Raw genomic sequence first — 23,648 nt, 5'->3', positions numbered from 1 at the left:
TAGAATATGAATGTAGTAAGGCAATAGACTGTAACAAGTAAATAACAATTAAAATACTGGGGCTGAATTACACTCAAAAAATATGTATGTACGCAGAAAGGAATTAGAAGTGGGAGACTTAAACCAGTTGACTCAATATGTTCCAAATTCCACAGCTTTACCATACAGTGAGCATTGTACTATGCCAAGTAAGATTGTATTCTTTAAAAGATGTATATTTTATGTACAGTGTACTTTTTTTTTTTTTACCATATGTGGTACTTTACTGATTACATTATACATTTATATAGGCATTAATGACCAGGATTATACAAATATGGACAAAATCAGGTATGCTCTTCTCTGTGGACAATTTAAGGGTTTTTTTTTTTTTTTTAAGGGTAATTTAGATTTTTGACTTTCATATTAACTTTAAAACTAAACCCCCAAGTACAATATAGAGTCACTGAAAGAGGCTAAGATGTCTTTAGAAGCACATTGTGAGATATTGAATCTGAGAGTATTTCATCCTGCAAACAGAGGTAAGTTAGTACTTTCTGGGGGCAGAGGGGAGAATTTATAAAAGAAATGTTTTTATCAGTAATCATTATTAAAATGTATTAAAGGTCTCAATGTAAGATCTGAAGCAATAGGAGACGTAGGGGAAAAGCTCCATGACATTGAATTTGGCAAGACCTTGGAAATGATATCAGAGCACAGGCAACAAAAGCGAAAATAGATATGAGGAACTATTTCAAACTTTTAAACTTCTGTGCAGCAACAGGAAACAATCAACAGAGTGAAAAAGCCACCTAAGAGATAAAAAATATTTGCACACCATATATCTGATAAAGGGTTAATGTCTAGAATATACTGAATATTATGTGCTACTAGATAAAGCTCTCTTGTTTGCTGTAGCGAATGTGATTGGTCTGTGTTACTGCTGCTGTTAAATCATGAATTTGCAAAAAGAGACTATTAATAGTTGAGTCTAATAGGCCCCATGGCACCCCACTCCAGTACTCTTGCCTGGAAAATCCCATGGATGGAGGAGCCTGGTGGGCTGCAGTCCCTGGGGTCGCTAAGAGTTGGACATGACTGAGCAACTTCACTTTGACTTTTCACTTTAATGCATTAGAGAAGGAAATGGCAACTCACTCCAATGTTCTTGCCTGGAGAATCCCAGGGACAGGGAGCCTGGTGGGCTGCTGTCTATGGGGTCGCACAGAGTTGGACACAACTGAAGTGACTTAGCAGCAGCAGCAGACCCCATGAGTGTTTCTTTACTTTGGGGAATAATGAGTAAAGTCCTAGCAGGTCACCTCCATTTGCTGATTTATCAAGACAAAGTTTGAGTCTTTGGAACCAAAGTTAAGCTTTTCTCAAGTAGCAATTTTGAAATTGGTTTAGCTAGATATGTCCATGATTTTTTTTTCCCCCCTCTAACAATCTACATGTTCGTAGGCAACTTTAGAATCCTGATCATTTTCATTTTGCTTAAACTGATTTTACTGGTTTTGGTTTGGGGAAATTATCTCTTTGACAGAATGGGTAACACAGATAATCCTGATTTCTCTTACTTAGATTATCTATTATTCAGCATACAAAAAAAGTATTCCACAGTCTACCAACTAGTACCTGACCTGACAATGTGTAGAAAGTGACTGCATAGCTAGCTCTGTAAGTAGCTCAGGAGTTAGAAAAAGGATAGGAGGTGTGATTAATTCCTCGAAACCACTGGCTTCATTTCCTAAGAGTGGTCAACATAGGGATTAGTGAGTTAATTTCTTTGATCACATTGTTTTTCTTCCTCTGCTTTGATGATAGCTTTAATTTTGTATTTTATTGCCTTCCTATATATTTTCTTCCAGGATTTTTCTTTCTTTAATATCCTCATACTTCAGATACTTAAACTATAACTCTGTCTACTCAGCAGTATTGTAGCTTTGTTTTAGCATTAGTGTTTACTGCATGGTGACCTGGGTCTGATTAGTGTTTACTGCATGGTGACCTAACTGATTGTGGCCTATAATGAAATGAAACAGACCTCGCTCTTAAAAAGCATCTGTGCCCTACTTTAAAAGGGACGAGGAAGATCTTTTTGTTCTTTTTTTTTTCATGTTAAATATGTAGTCCAGACTGTTGAAAGGGCTTCCCTGATAGCTCAGTTGGTAAAGAATCCGCCTGCAATACAAGAGACCCCAGTTCAATTCCTGGGTGGGGAAAATCCGCTGGAGAAGGTACAGGCTACCCACTCCTGTATTGTTGGGCTTCCCTCATGGCTCAGCTGGTAAAGAATCCACCTGCTATGTGGGAGAGCTGGGTTTGATCCCTGGATTGGGAAGATCCCCTGGAGAAGAGAAAGGCTACCCACTCGAGTATTCTGGCCTGGAGAATTCCATGGACTGTATAGTCCATGGGGTCACAAAGAGTCGTACATGACTGAGCGACTTTCACTTTCACTGTTGAAAATTTAGTTTTGTAGAGTTGAGTTTTACTATACCCATGATTTTTTCTTGCATGTTGCAGAAACAGATACTTTACAACTTTTTACATTATTTCACCTTTTTGAGAGTCCCAGTGAAGGAAGAGGCTCTATCTGATTGTTCATCTCTTTATTCCCAATCCCCAACACAATGCCCAGACATCACAGGCACCTAAGAAAGACAGTGTTTTTTTGGAAACAGGAAGGAATTCAGCCAGCAAGAAAGCAGGGCTTTCAAGGGCAGCTTTTTGGCACAGTATGGGGCCATGTGCCCACCCTTTGAAATATTTTTGACTGCTTAGATAAACATCTGTTATTATGCACTTAGCATTTTATCCCTTCTTCAGAGCCTTCATTCTCAATTAGTGCCTCTAGCATCACCTTTCCTGTATGACTATTTTGAAGTAATAGCCTGAGAACAACAGTATTGAATCAGAGGTATACAAATGAAGCCTAGAGGAGATAAATGTTCAAACATCATATACCTTTTATTCACTTTTTATCTTTGCTTTTGAAATACTTTTCTCCCTCTTTACTTTACTGTTTCTAATTGAAATCTTTGTTCTGCAGCCACAATACCAAGACAACCACCTGGTTGGATCCTCGTCTTTGTAAGAAAGCCAAAGCCCCTGAAGACTGTGAAGACGGAGGTAGAGATTTAGAAACCTTTTATACCATATTATTCTCTGTATCCCTTCTTGCTCTTCCTGCTTACATAATGAATTTTCCAAAACCCTAAACAAACCGCAATGTGCATATGCCCATAAGCAGTGGGTAGATATCTATCATTCTCAGCTGATTCTGGTCATTTGGTTATTACATCTAATTTTATGAGTCTTTGATTTTTGAGAAATATACAACTAAATCCTTTAAAGAAAATCTTGATTAAAAATAAATTTGCCATTTTTTAGACATTTGTTTTTTAAAACAAACTTTAAAAATTCTAAATAAAAATTTTAGTAAGTTAGGTACATTCTGAATCACAGAGTAACCTCATAATGCCTGCTACTCCCTCAAAAATATATTTAATTGTTTCACTAAGATAGATATGCCAGTATCTATAATCCTTAGCCATTTAGAGCAACAACAGAAACTCAGTGAGAGTTTCTAATATATCCTCTACCCCACACATTATTTATGATAATAATAATGCTTATATCTTATATATATAAGATATGTGATGTATAATAATATATATAAGATATAATTACATATCATATATAATCATGCTTGTATCTTATATATTATAGGTTCTGTTTAATGGTATGGTCTTACAAATAAGTATAGAATCTACCCCAACCAAAATGTTTGCTATGCCTTCTTGAGTATAAAGTTTATTCATTTATGAATAAAATTTGCATTTCTTTCGTATGACTCTCAGAAATTATATACCTTAGTTTAAAAAAAAATGGGTGGATTAGGATGAGATTCAGATAGTCCTCCTAAAGATTGAATTTCAATCTATGAAGAAAACATATAAGCAGAATTTATACATATTTTTTCAGCATGAGAGACTTTTTTAGGAATAAGTAGAAAATGAAATGTTTAAAATTTATTTGTAATTATATAAAAAAAGGATACCTTAGAGTAAATCTACTGAAGGATGTGCAAGTCCTCTACACTAAAAACTATAAAACATCACTGAAATAAATCAATGAAGACCTAAAATAATTGATGCAATATCCTGTGTTTATTGATATACAATATAGATAGGATGACACATATTATTAATAATGATGTTCATTCTCCTTAAATTGATATCTAGGTTCTATACAATCCCAATCAAAATTCTAAAAGTCTGTTTTTAAGAAACTGACAAGCTGATTCTAAAATATATATGAAAAGTCTTCTCTGGTGGCTTCGTGGTAAAGAATCTGCCTGCCAGTGCAGGAGATACAGGTTCAATCCCTGATCCTGGAAGATGCCCCAGGGCAGCTACGCCCATGCATCGCAACTACTGAGCCTGTGCTCTAGACACCAGGAGCTGCAGCTACTGAAGCCCTCACGTCCTGGAGACTGTGCTCCTCACGAGGGGCCACCACAACGAGAAGCCTGCACATCGCACCTTGAGAGCAGCCCACCGTCCGCAACTAGAGAAAAGCCTGTGCAGCAGCAAAGACCCAGCTCAGCCAAAAATAACTTACAAAATTAAGTTACTTGAAAACATATATATATATATATATATATATATATATATATATATATATATATATATGGAAATAGTGTACAAAGGCTTTAGTTAGCCAGACAGTCTTGAAAAAGGACAAAGATAAAGGACTTAGGCTACCAGGTTTGAAGGCTTGCTATGAAGCTGTAGTAATCAAGAGTGTTATCTCTCCATAGGATAGACAAATGGATCAGTGGAACAGGGTAAGAGAATCCAGAAATAGATGCACACATATGTGATCACTTAGTTTGTAGCCTAAGTGCCAAGTCAGTTCAACAAGGGGAGGAAAATCTCTAACAAATGGTGCTGAAACAACTGGCTATTCAGAAGGAGAAATTAATTTCAACTATACCTTTACTCCATATACAGAAATTAATTTCAGATGGCTCAGTGATCTAGTCACAATAGCTAGAAGCCTAAAGCTTCTAGAATACAATACAGGAGGGTATCTTCAGGACTTTAAGATTAGCAAAGATGGAGGAAAAACTATAACTTGCATATTGCTGGGCAGAATGTAAAATAGTACAGCTGCTTTGAAGAAGAGCTTGGCAGCTTCTTGAAAGGTTAAATATAAATTTCCACTCCTAGATATCTATCCAAAAGGAATGAAAATGTATGTCCACACAAGCACTTGAATGTAAATTTTTATAGTAGCACTATTCCTGATAGCTAAAAAGTGGAAACAACTCAGTTGTCCATCAAACAATGAATGGAATATTATTCAGCAAGAAAAAGAAATTAAATACTATGTATAGTATGACATGAGTGAACCTCAAAAAATGTTATGCCAAGTGAAAGAAACTAGACATAAAAGATTAGCTATTGCATGACTTCATTCATATGAAATGTCTATAGTAGGCAAATCAGAGCCAAAGCAGATTAGTGGTTGTCCAGGCTAAGGAAGGGAATAGAGATTAATTATAAATAGCACAAGGGATAGGCTTCCCAGATGGCACAATGGTAAAGAATCTGCCCACCAGTGCAGGAAACTCAAGAGACTCAGGTTCAGTCCCTGTGTCAGGAAGATCCTCTAGAGTAAGAAATGGCAACTCACTTCAAAATTCTTGCCTGAAAAATTTCATGGACTCAGGAGCCTGGTGAGCTACAGTCCATGGGGTTGCAAAGAGCTGGGTATAACTGAGCGACTGAGCACACAGCACAAGGAACCATATTGGGGTCATGGGAATTTTCCAAAACTGGATTGTGGTAGATAGCTGCAAAACTCAGTAAATTATTAAAGTCAATGAATGGTACATTTTTTAAAACAGAAGAGTTTTATGTGATGTGTAAATTATACCTCAATAAAGTTGCTTTTTAAAATGGTCAAAGAATTTGAACAGATGGTTTACAAAAGACAGAGAATAGCCAATAAGAACATGACAAGGTATGTACATCAACTATACCTCAATTAAAAAAAAAAAGCATTAAAAATGTGCTTATCACTAATTGTCTCTATGATTTATTCACACCCCCTAGAAGGGCTAAAGTCAAATACACTGACAATATTAAACTTTGGTGAGATTGTAGAGCATTTGGATTTGTACATGTTGGTAGGGATGTAAAATTATGTAAAAACTGGAGAAATTTTGGCAGTTTCCTATGAGGTGTTATATCAAGAAAAATGAAAACATAATACTCCCCTGAAGACTTCACCTGAATGATCATAACAGCCTTATTCATAATAGTTCCAACCTCAAAACATCCCAAATATTCAACAGGATAATGGATAAACAGTTTGTGGTTTACTCGTGCAATGAAATACTACTCATCAATACAAAGAAAAAGCTGTTGATAACATTCAACAACATGGATGAACCTCAGAAACATGTTGAATGAAAGAAGCCAGATCCAAAAGAATGGGTACTCAATTAACCATTATTTAAAGTCCAAGAACATGAAAATTAATGTATGCTAATAGAAGTCAGGAAATGATGGGGAAGGAGGGTAGAATAGTGAATTGAAATAAATTCTCTGGAATGATGGACATCCTTTCCATCTTGTTTGGGGTGATGGTTATATAGGCACCTGCAGTTGCTGAAGCTCATTCTTTGCACTTGAACAAGCACGTACATTGATATTTTAATCATTACATGAGCGCTTAAGATCTGTGCATTGTGGTGAATACAAATTATACCTCAAATAATTTTTAAAATAACTTTTTATAACACACTTCCCTTGTCCTTCCCTAAGGCTTTTCACAGTAAGTTTCTTAAGGTGAAATCAGCCATTGTGAAGGTAATCTAGAATATGTAATATTATAGAATTGGACTGTTTAAAGATGATGAATGTGGTATTAGTCTTTTCAGGATGTCTCTTTTGCCGGCTCCGTTCCTTTTCTTTTTCTAGGGCTACCTGGTGGCTTAGATGATAAAGAATCTGCCTGCAAGGCAGGAGACCCAGGTTTGATTCCTGGGTCAGAAAGATCCCCTGGAGAAGGGAACAGCAAGCCACTCCAGTATTCTTGCCTGGAGAATTCCATGGACAGAAGAACCTGCTGGCTACAGTCCATTGGGTTGCAAAGAGTCGGACATGACTGAGCGACTAACCCTTTCGCACTTCCATTCATTTTCCTACCAGCTGATTGTTTCAGTTCAGTTCTCTGCCTTCTCCTGTTTTCTCTTGTAGAATGTATTTATTTTCATAGCCTTAACTATCAACTTACTGTAGCTAGTCTCCTTGTCTGAATCTCTAGTGTTGTCCTCTGTTCTGAATCCTGTTTCTGTATACCCTACTACTTTTGAGACTTTCTTTTTGATTGCCCTACTGGCACTTCAGATAAACATATTTAAAACTGAATTTAGCATCTTTCTCCCACAGTCCCCACATTTTGCCTTCTCTCTTAGGTACCATCCTTATAATCATCTGGGTAAAATCCTTTGAGTCATATTTGCTACTGCTTCTCCTCTTGCTCTGTCCCCTATATAGTTTCCAATCCCTGCTGCTCTTTCTTTTTTCTATATTTTGGCAATATATTATTATGAAAAATTTCCAACATATAGAAAAACTGAGTTTTTCTGTGAATATATAAATTATAATGATCATTTTGCTATGTTTGCTTTTTCCTATAGCTCCCTATGCTCCCTATTCTCTATTCATGCTTTTTTTTTTTTTTTTAATACCATCCTCTCCCTTCCTCTAACTACCACACATTTGGATTATTCTGGTCTTTTTTTTTCCTACAGTTCTCCAATGTATCTTTTATGCCAGTGGTCTGTAAAATAAATGATGGCGTTCCAACAGTTTGGGTACAGGAAGAAAATGTCAGTATCATGTTTTCATTGGGAAAAAATAAATGAAACTTCTCTACTATTTTACATACAGATTGGCAATGGTATTCTACTTCATTCTATTTGTCAGATTATCATGTACACTCCTCAGAGTGTCTTAAAGGAAGAATGAAGGTGACTCCTTTGCTTTTGTCAGGAGCCCTGTAAAGTTTTTCAGTTTACTTGTGCACAGTTAAGTGGATTTATAGACCATGTTACATGGTTTTTAATTTACACAAAGTTAAAATGTGGCTTAAAAGGATTTCTACAAAGACACTGGTGATTAAAGGTAATACAGATATGCAAGCCCAAGGTAACAGTGAGAAAATGGGGGAGCTGACACTTCTCATACACCTCACAAGAGCTCTTTTCAACCACGTTGAGGTAAAATTGGGATAATTGTTTATTTAGTCTTTATCTCCTTTTTAAATGTCTATTTTGTATATGCTTATTATGTATATGTTAGTAGATTAGTATATCTATGTCTATGAATATGTAAATCTCTTGGAAGTACATGGTCAGATTTTTAATTGATGAGACTACATGATCAAAAAGGTTAAGCTACATTATCCATTACTCTTTCTAAAATACAACTGCCTTCATACCTCTCCCCATTTTAGTTAATGGCTCCCTACTGTAGCAGAATAAAGTCTAGACTACTTGGGAGGGTAGTGAAGATTTTTTGTGACTGAACTGTATTCTTTATTTCTTTCTCAAAGTATTTTCATACCATAAATATGACATATTTTTATCTTTGCCAGTTATGCCTGTTTCTTATGCCAGGAACCAACCTTGTTCCCTGTGTCCACTTGGCTTATACCTGCTTATCCTTTTAAGCTCAAATGTATAATTTTTGTAGCCTCCTCTGCTATTCTCTTCCAGGTCAGCATTAGGTGTTCTTGCCTCTGTGCACAGCATGTTTCTATTGTAGCACCCACGACATTGCATTGTTGCTAGATACCTATACTCTGTAAGAGCAGTAATTCTGTCTTATCTATATATCCCTTCAGTTGAGACTTAAATGCTTGGAAGGAAAGGAGGAGGAAAAGAAGGAAAGAAGCCACCCTATCCTTCGGACATCCTTCTTATAATAATGTTTAATCTCCTTAGGGTTCTGGGGGAAGCAAAAAATAATAATTCTGTCTTGGGACTTCCCTGGTGGTCCAGTGGTTAGACTCCACACTTCCAATGCAGAGGGCAAGCGTTCAGTCCCTGGTGTGGCAGGTTGAGATCCCAACATGGCTCATGGCCAGAAAAAGAAAAGAGAAAAATCCATCTTCATTCATTAGTGAGGAGTCAATAGAGAAGTAAAACATAGGAAACAAAGATGAGATTAGAATACCATCTGATGAGTGAACACGGCTTAGCGCCACACCTATACTGGGCTTACTGATATTTCACCCCTACCAGAGGGAGACTTAAGCACTCAATCTCCAGCCTCTGTTTCAGTTGTTTGGCTTCTCCCACAAGGCAGATATGGCAAAAGACCAGACAGCACCCTCTCTGCAGGCAGGCTAGCATCTGAAACCGCAGGAGGACCCAAAAGGCCCTGAGCCAAACACACTGAATTCATTCTCTAAAACTCACCTGTTAAATAAGACATTCTTTCTTCCTTGGAGAACAAAGTAGAGGGGCTCAGGAAATTGAAAATGATTCTCTGAAAAAGTGTGTTCCCCTAAAGCTCTTTATATTATGGGTGACTGTATGCCTTGGTTGGTGAAGGACTAATCCTTCTTATTCCTACTGTCCCAGTGTAATTAATAATAGTGTCTCCTTTCACTCTCAAAAGTGGAGAATACATTACGTGGTGATCTTAATTGTATCGTTCTTAAGATCAGTTCAGTTCAGTTCAGTTGCTCAGCTGTGTCCGATTCTTTGCGACCCCATGAATCGCAGCACTCCAGGCCTCCGTGTCCATCACCAACTCCTGGAGTTTACCCAAACTCATGTCCCTTGAGTCGGTGATGGCATCCAACCATCTCATCCTCTGTCATCCCCTTCTCCTCTGCCCCCAATCTTTCCCAACATCAGGGTCTTTTCAAATGAGTCAGCTCTTCACATTGGGTGGCCAAAATATTGGGAGTTTCAGCTTCAACATCATTCCTTCCAATGAATACCCAAGACTGATTTCCTTTAGGATGGACTGGTTGAATCTCCTTGCAGTCCAAGGGACTCTCAAGAGTCTTCTCCAACACCACAGTTCAAAAGCGTCAGTTCTTCTGCGCTCACAATCACAGACGACTAGCCAATCTGATCACACAGACCACAGCTTGTCTAACTCAGTGAAACTAAGCCATGCCGGGTGGGGCAACCCAAGACGGACGGGTCATGGTAGAGAGGTCTGACAGAATGTGGTCCATTGGAGAAGGGAATGGCAAACCACTTCAGTTCATAAGATAGTGCAACCAAAGTTGCACTCAGTATTCCAGGGATGTTGAAAGCGTTTTAATCCAAGAGTTACTCCCCCACCCCTATTACTGGATATGCCTTTGCAGAATCACCTGTATTTCCCTATGGTGGTGGTGTAGTCACTAAATTGTGTCTGACTCTTGCGATCCCATGGACTGTAGCCTGCCAAGCTCCTTTGTCTATGGGATTCTCCAGGCCAGAGTACTGGAATGGGTTGCCTTTTCCTTCTCCAGGGGATCTTCTCATCCCAGGAATGGAACATGGGTCTCCTGCATTGCAGTCAGATTCTTTACCAACTGAGCTACATAGTAACCTGCATTTCCCTTTCAGTTCAGTTCAGTCCCTCAGTCGTGTGCGACTCTTTGTGACCCCGTGAATCGCAGCACCCCAGGCCTCCCTGTCCATCACCAACTCCTGGAGTTCACCCAAACTCATGTCCATCGAGTTGGTGATACCATCCAGCCATCTCATCCTCTGTCGTCCCCTTCTCCTCCTGCCCCTAATCCCTCCCAGCATCAGAGTCTTTTCCAATGAGTCAACTCTTCGCATGAGGTGGCCAAAGTACTGGAGTTTCAGCTTCAGCATCATTCCTTCCAAAGAAATCCCAGGACTGATTTCCTTTAGGATGGACTGGTTGGATCTCCTTGCAGTCCAAGGGACTCTCAAGAGTCTTCGTCAACACCACAGTTCAAAAGCATCAATTCTATAGCACTCAGCTTTCTTCACAGTCCAACTCTCACATCCATACATGACCACTGGAAAAACCATAGCCTTGACTAGATGGACCTTTGTTGGCAAAGTAATGTCTCTGCTTTTGAATATGCTATCTAGGTTGGTCATAACTTTTCTTCCAAGGAGTAAGCGTGTTCTAATTTCATGGCTGCAGTCACCATCTGCAGTGATTTTGGAGCCCAAAAAAATGAAGTCTGACACTGTTTCCACTGTTTCCCCATCTATTTCCCATGAAGTGATGGGACCAGATGCCATGATCTTTGTTTTCTGAATGTTGAGCTTTAAGCCAACTTTTTCTCTCTCCTCTTTCACTTTCATCAAGAGGCTTTTGAGTTCCTCTTCACTTTCTGCCATAAGGGTGGTGTCATCTGCATATCTGAGGTTATTGATATTTCTCCCAGGAATGTTGATTCCAGCTTGTGCTTCTTCCAGCCCAGCATTTCTCATGATGTACTCTGCATATAAGTTAAATAAGCAGGGTGACAATATACAGCCCTGACGCACTCCTTTTCCTATTTGGAACCAGTCTGTTGTTCCATGTCCAGTTCTAACTGTTGCTTCCTGACATGCATATAGGTTTCTCAAGAGGCAGGTCAGGTGGTCTGGTATTCCCGTCCCTCTCAGAATTTTCCACAGTTTGTTGTGGTCCGCACAGTCAAAGGCTTTGGCATAGACAATAAAGCAGAAATAGATGTTTTTCTCAAACTCTCTTCCTTTTTCCATGATCCAGTGGATGCTGGCAATTTGATCTCTAGTTCCTCTGCCTTTTCTAAAACCAGCTTGAACATCTGGAAGTTCACGGTTCACGTATTGCTGAAGCCTAGCTTGGAGAATTTTGAGCATGACTTTGCTAGCGTGTGAGATGAGTGCAGTTGTGCGGTAGTTTGAGCATTCTTTGGCATTGCCTTTCTTTGGGATTGGAATGAAAACTGACCTTTTCCAGTCCTGTGGCCACTGCTGAGTTTTCCAAATTTGCTGGCATATTGAGTGCAGCACTTTCACAGCATCATCTTTCAGGATTTGAAATAGCTCCACTGGAATTCCGTCACCTCCACTAGCTTTGTTTGTAGTGATGGTTTCTAAGGCCCATTTGACTTCACAGTCCAAGATGTCTGGCTCTAGGTGAGTGATCACACCATCAAGATTATCTGGGTCGTGAAGATCTTTTTTGTACAGTTCTTCTGTGTATTCTTGGCACCTCTTCTTAATATCTTCTGCTTCTGTTAGGTCCATACCATTTCTGTCCTTTATCGAGCTCATCTTTGCATGAAATGTTCCCTTGGTATCTCTAATTTTCTTGAAGAGATCTCTAATCTTTCCCATTCTGTTGTTTTCCTCTATTTCTTTGCACTGATCGCTGAGGAAGGCTTTCTAATCTCTCCTTGCTATTCTTTGGAACTCTGCATTCAGATGCTTATATCTTTCCTTTTCTCCTTTGCTTTTCACTTCTCTTTTTTCACAGCTATTTGTAAGGGCCTTCCCAGACAGCCATTTTGCTTTTTTGCATTTTTGTTTCCCTTTGGGGACCCCAAAATTTGGAACCTGGAGCCTGTTTGTTTTATCCCCAGCCAGTCGTTACCACATTTACCACATACTTGGCCTCTTCTCTGAATAGGGGAGAAATAGCCCTACAATGGGCTATTTGCAGACTATACTATATCTAACTTACATTGTAGTCTCCATAGTATCTTGCACAGAGTAGATGCTAGTAAAGGGGATAGTAATAACAGCATGTTAAATGTAAGTTTTTATTGTTTAAGATATTGTTTGCCTTTTGCTGAACATTTAAGATCTAGAAAAACTTTACAGTTCCTAAAACTTGCCCTTTCCCCCCCAGTCTTTTGCTATTCATAACCTGTGTTTTTATACCATATCTGATGGTTTAATGAGTGTACATGTTTGTCTTCCACTCAAAATAATTAATGTGTTAATTAAATGGTTATCTTAAAAATTCAACATCAGGAATCCATTTTACTTTCAGCTCACTACTTTTCTCTTATGATGAAAGAAAGATTAAACTTTTTACTAAAGACATTTTTATTAAAATGTGTTCATGTTGATACCTTTATAGAATTTAGAGAATGTTAAAAGAAAATTATCAGTTGAATAGAGCTCCACAATGAGAAAACGATTATAATTTATATATTTAAATAAGAAAATTGCTATTTGGAGAAGAGGAATGATAATTTCATGGGCCTTAGAACCAATCAAGCGGCTTGATATGCCAGAAATAGTTTTGCTTTTTGAGTCAACTTTTGGCACGGGGAAGGTGCTTTAGCTTTTAAAATAGGAAAATATGGTTAGGTCTTTCCTATCTTCTCTTCCAGAGTTCTCAAACTGCTTTTTTTTTTTTTTTAAACAACTGAGTTTCCAAAACAAAACAAGAAGGCTATTTCTTAAGGACTCCACAATTTACTCTTTAATACTACAGTATGCTGAATTTTCAGATGAGACAATGGCACCCCACTCCAGTACTCTTGCCTGGAAAATCCCATGGGCGGAGGAGCCTGGTGGGCTGCAGTCCATGGGGCTGTGAAGAGTCGGACACAACTGAGCGACTTGACTTTCACTTTTCACTTTCATGCATTGGAGAAGGAAATGGCAACCCACTCCAGTGTTCTTGCCTGGAGAATCCCAGGGACTGGGGAGCCTGGTGGGCTGCCGTCTATGGGATCGCACAGAGTCGGACACGGCTGAGGCGACTTAGCAGCAGCAGCAGCATGCTGAATTTTGCCCTCTACCTTTCTAGTGAAACTGCTTTTCTTAATGTTACCCATAACCACCTGCCTGATTGCCAGATTTAGTGGACTCCTTTTAGCCCCTATCTCCAGTCCTGACAGCTTTATAAAGCATTTGTTCGTGTTGACGGTGCTCTCCTCGTCTATCTTCTTTGACTCCATTCCCCCATTCTTACTTACTCTGCTCCTTAAATTGGTAATGCTCCTAAGCTTCTATTCTCCATCTTTTCTATTCACAACTTACCTCAGTAATTTTGTCCACTGCCATAGCTTTAATTGCAGTGTCTCCCAGATCTTTTATCTTCCTCTGTTTCTCTTTTGAGAACAGGACCAGGTTCATATTTCCAAGAAATTGTTAGGTATCTCTACAAGGATGTTGCATAGCCCCTCAAATGCAACAACTTCCAAACTGAGTTAAGTCTTTTGTATACGTTCACTTCCTGCCGTCACCAGCTGACCTTACATCCTCCCAGTTCTGTGAGCCTGAAACTGGTTATCATCCTCAACTTTTTCCTCACCCTGTCTTCTTCATTGCAGCTAAGTATCAACTTCTATCAACTCTGACTTTAAAAAATATGCCATCTCTTAAGTGTCCAGGGGTGCTCCTCATTTTTTTTCTTATGATCTGTCTCCTGTGCTGTCTCAGTCACTTCAGTCGTGTCCAGCTCTTTGCCACCCTATGGACTGTAGCCCGCTAGGTTCCTCTCTCCATGGGATTCTCCAGGCAAGAGTACTGGAGTGGGTTGCCACTTCCTCCTCCAGATATCTGTCTGCTAAATGCCTCTAAATCCAAATTAACACTTCTTTCCTCTTCTCACAGCTGTTTCCATAGGTATCCAATAAATATTGTATAATGTATCATATTTATGCTTAAATAGCCATTAACCTGGGTATCATCTTGACCTCCTCCCCTCCCACAATCTTTGTGCTAGTCATTAAGTTCTGTTGCTTCAACTTGCTTGTCTCTATTATCCATTCTTTCTCTGTATTCCCACTACCAGTGCCTTAGCTCCAGCCTTCACAATTTCTTATCTAGGCTATTAATGATTTTCTTATTTGCCTGCCTTTATTTTCACTCCACTCCATCTATTTCATCCTTTATTACTGTTACCCATAACATCCCCAAATCTAATTTAATCATGTCACAGTCCAGTTTAATCAGTTTCATCATCATCAAAATAAAGGCCAAACTCCTTAACCCAGCACTCCAGAAATGTGTTTTGGTTCCTATTATAAGACAAGCCCCCGGCATACGTACTTCACTCTAGTCCTATAAATTATTTGTAATTACTGAAAATGCCAGCCATTTTTAATGCCTCAGTGCTCTTTGATCAGTCAAGTGGCCTCCCTCTCACCAATCCCAACTCATTCTTTAAGCCTGCTCAAACGTCACTGTCTTCTAGAATACTTTTCTGATAACTGTTTTACCAAGCAAGTGGTGGTGTTCCTCAGCTCTCCCTCAAAAGCTTGTTTGTTTCATTATTATGCTTCCCTGATAGCTCAGACAGTAAAGTGTCTGCTTGCAATGCAGGGGACCCAGGTTCAATTCCTGGGTTGGGAAGATCCCCTGGAGAAGGAAAGGGAAACCCAGTCCAGTATTCTTGCCTGGAAAATCCCGTGGATGGGGAAGCCTGGCAAGCAATAGTCCATGGGGTTGCAGAGTTGGACACAACTGAGCAACTAACACCTTCACACTTTCTATTTCACTATATCGTTTCTCTTTTCTGTCTTCACTTTTCCACTATGAACTCCTTGATGTCAAGAACTGTGTTTCTAATTTTTGTTTTTGCATAAGGAAGGAGAGGGGAGGAAGAGGAGGAAGAAAGGGGAAAAAAAGGAAAGAAAAGGGAGAAATTCAGTAAATGAATTGACTCACTGGATAGTGTATAAAATTGTTAGGTATTTTAGTCTAGGTTTTATTACCTTTAGTTTAAGTGGGCAAGTAACAATCACTTCCTTAACTGCATGAATCTACCCTGCAAAAACCTGTCTGATCTTATCACATGTGAAGGTTTAAAGTGATTGCTAAGAGTAATCCAGAAGATAAATTAGCAATTTGTTTACTCTCCTAAAGGGCTTCCCTGGTGGTGCAGAGGTTAAAAGCGTCTGCCTGCAATGTGGGAGACCCTGGTTCGATCCCTGGGTCGGGAAGATCCCCTGGAGAAAGAAATGGCAACCCACTCCAGTATTCTTGCCTGGAGAATCCCATGGATGGAGGAGCTTGGTGGGCTATAGTCCACGGGTTGCAAAGAGTCGGACACGACTGAACGACTTTACTCTCCTAAAGAAAAGACTGTACTCTATCTGTTAGTTGCTTCTTTAAGTGCTAACTAAAATGCTGACTCAACTTCCACATTAACACCAAAATATATATTTGTTGATCTTTTTTCTTATTAGGCATTAGTACATCCTTCTTAGTGAATTTTTCAGGGAGCAAATGCAATATTTCAACTATCTCTATAGTTGCCTTATTCAGTTCAGTTCAGTCGCTCAGTTGTGTCCGACTCTGCAACCCTGTGGACTGCAGCACACCAGGCTTTCCTGTCCATCACCAACTCCCAGAGCTTTTTCAAACTCATGTCCGTTGAGTTGGTGATGCCATCCAACCATCTCCTCCCGCCTTCAATGTTTCCCAGCATCAGAGTCTTTTCAAATGAGTCAGTTCTTTGCATCAGGTGGCCAAAGTGTTGGAGTTTCAGCTTCAGCATCAGTCCTTCCAGTGAATATTCAGGACTGATTTCCTTTTGGATGGACTGGTTGGATCTCATTGCAGTCCAAAGGACTCTCAAGAATCTTCTCCAGCACCACAGTTCAAAAACATCAGTACTTCAGCACTCAGTTTTCTTTATAGTCCAACTCTCACATCCATACATGACTACTGGAAAAACCATAGCTTTGACTAGACAGACCTTTGTTGGCAAAGTAATGTCTCTGCTTTTTAATGCTAATCCCTTGAATTTATAGTTGCTTAAATTCTCCAAAATTCTCACAGAGCATAAATCCAGGTGTGGTACCATTGTAGAATTCATCCTTACATAGCACAGTTGAGTTCCCATGCTATTTCAAGAAAATTTCTATTAAAGAAAACTCTCTCTCATAGGAAATTCTCCATGATATTGCTTTGGTAATATTATTATAGAGCATTTTTCACAGTTTCCTTGTTCATACAATCCAACAAATACTTTTATTCATGTAGCAGTTGCTTCGTGTTGACTTGCAGAAAAACACACAACATGAAGGAGAGTTGTGAGCTTTCTTATTTAGGGTCTAACTAAGGACCATGCCCCAGGAAACAGGCACTCAGCAACTCCGAGGATCTGTTCCAAGAGCTAGGAGAGGAGCCAGGATGTATATGAATTTTTTGGTTAGGATATCTATGTAGTCAAGCATACATTTTAGTAAAAGATTACTGCTAATCACAAAGAACAGATAGATATCTCAAGTTAATGGTCTTAGTACTTTTCTGTGTATGGGAAGAAAAGTTACTGGGGTCATTGAAATTCTTCCTTCAATAATGCATCTGATTATCTAAGACCCATTTATCCAAAGCACAGAGCACCTCATCCTGTTTTATTTTTTCATCCCGAATTGCTTTCAGGATGCAGTGGGTTGCAACTTAACCCTTGTAGAACTGGGTGATGAGTGATGCTCTTTGTTCTTTTTTCTGTTAACATGAGTCATAAAATATTGTACTTAATTGATGATTGTTTGCCTTGTAGCTGTGGAGGATCAAAGTGAACTGAAGTATATCCCAGTTCTTCTCAGTTGTTTTGATCTGTTTTCACATAGTAGTTACTTTTCAGCTATTCTTATCTTTTCCATCTCAGACATTTCAACCAGATTTTTTCAAAGGAAAACCGCAAAAGCTCACCAGACTTCAAAACTACCAGTTAATATTATATACATAGGCAGAGAACTATGCTGGGGAAAAAGGGGTGGAGATGATTCAGAGCTTTTCATTAGGAGGCTGGTCATCTATTCTCTTCTTTTTTCCTGAATGTGGAATAATACTTTTTATTAGAGCGTAACGGTTTGTACTGTTTATCAGGTTCAATGGGGTTTTTTCCTACAAAGTGGATACATTGTACTGCAGCTTAATGATATGAAATTAATAAGTTCTTTGATATTTTCTAAGCCTGTTTGCTGCCTAGCATGTGTTGTTTGTATATGTATGCATATGTGTCTGTGTTTCACTATAGCAGAAACACAGTCTACAAGAAATTCAGAATCAAAGAGTGGTCATCATAGAGTACAACTGTAGATTTTTTTAAAAACTTCCTTCTTGCTGAGCTCCTGTGTATAATTGATAGCAATAAAAACCACCTGCTAGGGACACTCCTGCCAACTTAAACCATGTCTGACTAATAAAAAGAGTCTTCAGCTGCCTAACCTTGGAAAACAGACAGAGTGGGAGGGAAAGAGGATTCTTTCTTGACAGGGTCAGTTTATGTTGAAAAGACCAAAGGTTTTTTTCTTTTTTGGCTATCAGAAATTCAACTACCTTTAATTTTTCTGATTATATTTTATTGGTCACTTTACTTGCAATAATACATAATAATTCTATGTAAGATATTTCTTTGTGACCATACACACATAGAGATTCTACACAAGGCACTGTGTAGTTTTCCTTCAGACACTTAGATCTTGTTATTTCAAGAGAAAGTAGGTATTTTCTTAGATTTTAAACAAATCTAAATTACCCACTTGAAATGGTTTAAATCCAAGACTGGACTTTTCTGTGGAGAGAAGTGGGTTAGAATGTGATAACAGAAATAATCGACAATTCCTTTGCATCATAGTGAAAAAATTAACAAGCAGTTGCTGCTTGTTATTGATCTGCAGGCTGTGTCTCACATCAGTGCTATAAAGCTATTTAAATGAAATAATTATACCAGGTTATTTTTTAAATACCTAGCATTTTTATGACTCATGATTCAAATAAACACCTTCGAGTTTAATGTTGTCTTTTGTTCTCTGCTTCTGATTACTTGCTAAGACATTTACTAGTTATTGAAGAAGCCACTCAAGTCAAACTGTGTTGGTATTTTGAAAGTGAGTTCTTACCTTTTCGTCTCCCAAATATCAGTGTAATCAAATAAAAGACAGGAATTCACTTGGTAAATTCCTTTCTTGTTGGTTTTGAAACTGGCATTTCACTCAATTCTTTTTTTTCTTTTCTTTTTAATTTGCAGAACTTCCTTACGGCTGGGAGAAAATAGAGGACCCTCAATATGGGACGTACTATGTTGAGTAAGTTTGTTACCTCAGTTTATGCTTTCCCAGATGTTTCCCTTTCATTGCACAATTTTAGGGAGTGAATGAAGTACCTTACGCTTCTGCAATCCCGCTTTCAGGTTTTGCCACCAGTGGGATGAGAAGGTCAGGACAGTGGGCATTTGCTTCCCTGATTCTGTGCTCCGTAGAGGTTGGTGTTGAAGTAAAGATAGAGAGCTTGGGTATGTTGCTCAGATGATTAATAGCTGGAGATGTCATCAATACTGCTCCGGCCTCTGGAAAGAGAAGTAGTGGATAGAAAACAAAAGGTGAACGAGTAAGGTCACTTTCAACAGCACACCTGCGTGATTCTGAAGGCGATGAAAGGACTTTAAGGGCATTGTATCAGAGTGATCCAAAGTTTTCAAGTACATGATTACAACTGTTCTCTTTTTTAAGGAGTTAATCAAGGAAAACTTAGTTTTCTTTTTGGACGTGAAAGTTGCTTCTGACACAGCTGTTATAGTTAAATTTAAACGTAAATCTGTGTTGGAATAGAGGATCAAACACCTGCCTATGTTAGCCAGAGAAATTAGGATAACATCAACTTCTGATTTTTCTTTCCCTTTTCTTCATTTATCTAATTGCTACATTGTTATGATCATTGGGATTGCTTTCTTTCCAGATGATATAGATAGAATTTTGACCTCAGTCATCTATTACCAGGCAGATCATTAGATCAGAGAGGTTACTATTAACTTGGGAACTAGGAGTCTGCACCATCTGCCAAGGTAGTGAAGGCAAAATATTATTACCTGGAAATATGGTGAACACTCTTCTGTTTTCGTGATTGCTGATTAGTTTTTCATCATTTGTTGGCATAAATGAATGCCACTTCCCTAAAGTGAATAACTGATTCCTGTTATAATGCTAGTTCTTATATTAGTGTGTAGCTGTTGCTTGAGTCACTGTGCTTAGGGAGATTTTTGGAATGATTTCTTAAAGTCTAACTTATACCCTAAGAAAAATAACTCAGTTTGACCCTTAGATCTATAATTTAACAGCTCCATTGAAAGGTTATGTTAATTTTATTTCATATCTTTCTGATACTATGATGTGAGGAGTATACAGCAGTTCTTTTGTTACTTTTTTCTAAAGTATATTTAGTTAAAAGAAAAAAAAAACCGTTTTTCAAATCAAAGGAATATTTGAAGGCTAGCTGAAAAGAATTTGTGGTAAATTTCCCCCTAATAGTTAGTCTGTTCAAATTGGGCTTCCATCAACTATTATTTGCCATTAACACTGCTGAACATTTCTGAGATAATGATTCTCATTCTCTTAGTATCCATTCCAACAAATGTGAATGCATGGTCAAGAGGTGAAATTCATTTGCCTGTTATAAAATCTTGCGCTAAATGATCTGGTTCTCATTAAACAAGGATGTACTAATATTGAAGCAACTTTAGGGCAGTCCTGAAGTGACCTGCTCCCAGCTGTCATGGAGGCATGTGAAGCAGCCTGATTAGAAGCAACAGCAGTGGCAGCGATGTGATTTTGTATGATAGTTCCCAGACGAGCTCATTTTACTGGAGGGTAATTTATTAGATTAAGAAAGAGCAGGCTGTACTCAAGATGCACATTAGTATGGAATCAGCCGAGTTCTGAAGTGTGGCTTGATTCCCAGACTAGTTAGGCTTTGAATCTCAACTATAGTAATCTGCAGTGAGTTTACTGATGGAGATAAAAAGCTGTTACTTGAATGGCTACTCTCTGGCTCTCTTAGTTTGTCAAACCAGATGGCGCAATGATTGCTCTTGGCAAGAGCCTTTTAGTAGTAACACCAACTGCAATGGCAGGTTTTTGGGGTAAGCATTTATTTTAGAAGATGAGATTCTGAAATGGATTAATTTATTTTTGGAAATAAAATTGTTCCCAAAATTTAATGGCAGGCCTTCCATAAGAACGCACATATCTTTAGAAATGTTGTCTTATTGTATTCTTTAATTGCTTTCCTGCAGTTAGATGACACAGTCAAAATATGCATCTGCTTTTCATGTCTTAACTTTTCATGAAGGATAATGATTTTGTTTGTGGAGATGAATTCTCATATGTTTATACAAAATTTTAATAGAGAAGAAATTTCAAATTATATATTATCTATTTAATCAGGCTTGTTTGCTACTGTTGTTTACTTTTTCTGATAATCTATTATGTTCTCTTCCCTTCCCATAGCTGGTTTTACAGAAAACAAAATTTGTTACATGTTAATAATACTATGGGTATAAGTAACTAAAGGAAAGGGAGAGTGTTTTTACTGTTTTGTTTTTTGGTTGACATTTTAATCTAGGTAGTCTAAGGTGACAGATGCAATTACTCTTTTCTCTAAAATCTTACACTCTTTTGTCAAAGACTTTTCAGGAAAGGGATTACTCATTTGCATTCTTCTACTCTCTTCTCCCACACATTACAAAGAGTATAAATATAAATTACTCCTTTCTATGTATTAATGCCTGGGCGGCAAAGTGAGTCATTCTAACTGATGACGTTCAAGTAAGCCAAGGTTCTTTCTAAACAGGTGTACTCTTTTCGAAGTGTCAGTTTCTAGTTTTGTTTTTTCAAGAATATGTAAATTATCAGTACATAATAAATAACTTTAAAAATGGTACCTAACTTAACACCAAAGATTTTCATTTTCATGGAAGATTAAACAGTTAACTCAGTTGATAAGGTCCTTTCTCACAGTAAGAAGCAGAAGCATACTTGAGTTTTAGTGAAATCAGAACCCAAAGAACGTCACGTAGAACTTGCCGTATTTAGAGCTCTGAAACTGAATGCCTGCATCTGTTGCAGGGTTGATGATGCACTAGAAGCCTAAAAGGCACAGAGAAGCATACTCGGAAGCTAGGGGACCTTGCTGTAAGGGTCTTTTCTCCCTGTCGACCCCTCCTCCATCCCCATTAATGGTCACAAGTGGCAAAGAAAATATCCAAGGTGTATGACTATTTGTGTATAGATTTTGTAATATTCAGCTTATCTAAAGACAATCATAATCTGAAATTCTCATGATTTAATGTTTAATTGTTGATATTTAGTAATGTCACTTCTTGTTAGAATGGATTCTGCTGGGAAATGACTTTCAATTGGCTGAAATGTGTTTGCAGTGTAGAAGTACTAGAATATAATTCCCCCTTGTTTCTGTATTAGACCTATTTGCAGTCTTAAACGTCTTTCGTATCGTAGTTACGTTCTTAATCCACTTACAGTTAACTGGCTTGCCAGGTTAACCAATGCTCAGTTCTTCTGTAAGACATACTCTCGCCATAGTGTATTGAATACTGTCATCTATGGCCTGCCTCTCGTCTCCCCATACTTTTCTGATTTCCACCACAGACTTGTATGCTTTCAAAGAGTTAGTCATGATTATTCCTAAATTGTCAAAAAGAGTTGAACTTATAATTATGTAATTAGTTATTATATAATTTTGAAGCAATTTAACTGTAAAAGAGTTGGTCTGTGATAACAGTTTGATAAAAGCAAGTCACTTTGCTTTTTTGATGTAAATTGACATGGGTGAGTCAGCTGGGAAAATAATAGTAAAATTCTAGAAGACATCTGTACTCAAAGATTTCTTCAAAAGTGTCTTCACAGCTGCTTCACTTCAGAGAAACTTGAAACCCTCCTACTATTAACTGCCTTAAAAAAAAAAACTGATTAATTGCCAATAGTTCTAGCTATATCATATATGAGGGCTTCATTTATAGTTTTGAAAGCTGTTGTTAGCAATATTAGAAATGGTTATAGAGAAGCTGTATGAAACATTTCAGCAACTTTGACTTCTAGGCGTCTTCTGTGGGTCATTCTTTAGCTGCTGAAAAGCTCTTCCTCCATGACTTGTCAGCCTCTCTGGGTTCCATAGCATAAGGATACCTGTTTGTCCCTTAACGTGTGATGAGGGAATGATACAAGAGTCTATTTTAAAATATGTAACTCTTTCACATTAAACTGAAATGCATATTTGTCTACATTTTGCAGTCACCTTAACCAGAAAACCCAGTTTGAAAATCCAGTGGAGGAAGCCAAAAGGAAAAAGCAGTTAGGACAGGCTGATACTGGGCCTTCAAAACCAGGTAGAACTTTTACCTCCATCTTCTAAGAATAACTTGTGAGATTTATATGCTGAAATAATAAAAGTGAGTTTGAACTTTGAAAATCAACAGAGACTGTCTAATTTTTGTCACTGTAAAGATATGAATAATCTTAATAAAACATCTGGCCATTTTGAAAATGTTGAGGTTTTTTTTCTCTTGCTGCTTATATAGAAAGTGTGAAATTGTTGGGAGAAGGGATTGAATAACTTTGTTATGGGTGCAAGGTTTTAATTTGTAAATTGGATTGTTTTCTAGTATTTAAGGCCAAGTCAGTATTAGATCTTTGATTCATTATGAGCTTCTCCCAAGTTAATTGCTTAGATTTAACATTAGTGACCATTCAAGATTCTTTATTAACTGATATGAACAAATACTAAGCAAATCCACCATATTGTTTGCCTATATCATTGATTCTCAACTGGGATAGTAGGGTATTAGTAATATCAGAATCATTTGAGGAACATTTTTAAAATGCATAGGTCCTGAGATTTTGATGAGCCTAGCCACATG

At 38.0% G+C, this 23,648-nt stretch overlaps 1 protein-coding gene across 1 annotated transcript in view; it reads left to right on the top strand.

Moving 5' to 3' along the window:
• MAGI3 (membrane associated guanylate kinase, WW and PDZ domain containing 3) overlaps nt 1-23,648 on the top strand; it is a 245,060-nt gene that overhangs the window by 170,310 nt on the left and 51,102 nt on the right. Inside the window, exons 6-8 of the mRNA XM_052637951.1 lie at nt 3,035-3,114; nt 18,969-19,026; nt 23,023-23,117. Coding sequence (XP_052493911.1) covers nt 3,035-3,114; nt 18,969-19,026; nt 23,023-23,117 — 233 coding nt within the window. The remainder of the gene's footprint in view (nt 1-3,034; nt 3,115-18,968; nt 19,027-23,022; nt 23,118-23,648) is intronic.

The sequence above is a fragment of the Budorcas taxicolor genome, chromosome 3, assembly GCF_023091745.1.
Source record: "Budorcas taxicolor isolate Tak-1 chromosome 3, Takin1.1, whole genome shotgun sequence".
In the NCBI taxonomy this organism is placed as follows: domain Eukaryota; kingdom Metazoa; phylum Chordata; class Mammalia; order Artiodactyla; family Bovidae; genus Budorcas; species Budorcas taxicolor.
This window is presented reverse-complemented; position numbering and strand designations above follow the sequence as displayed.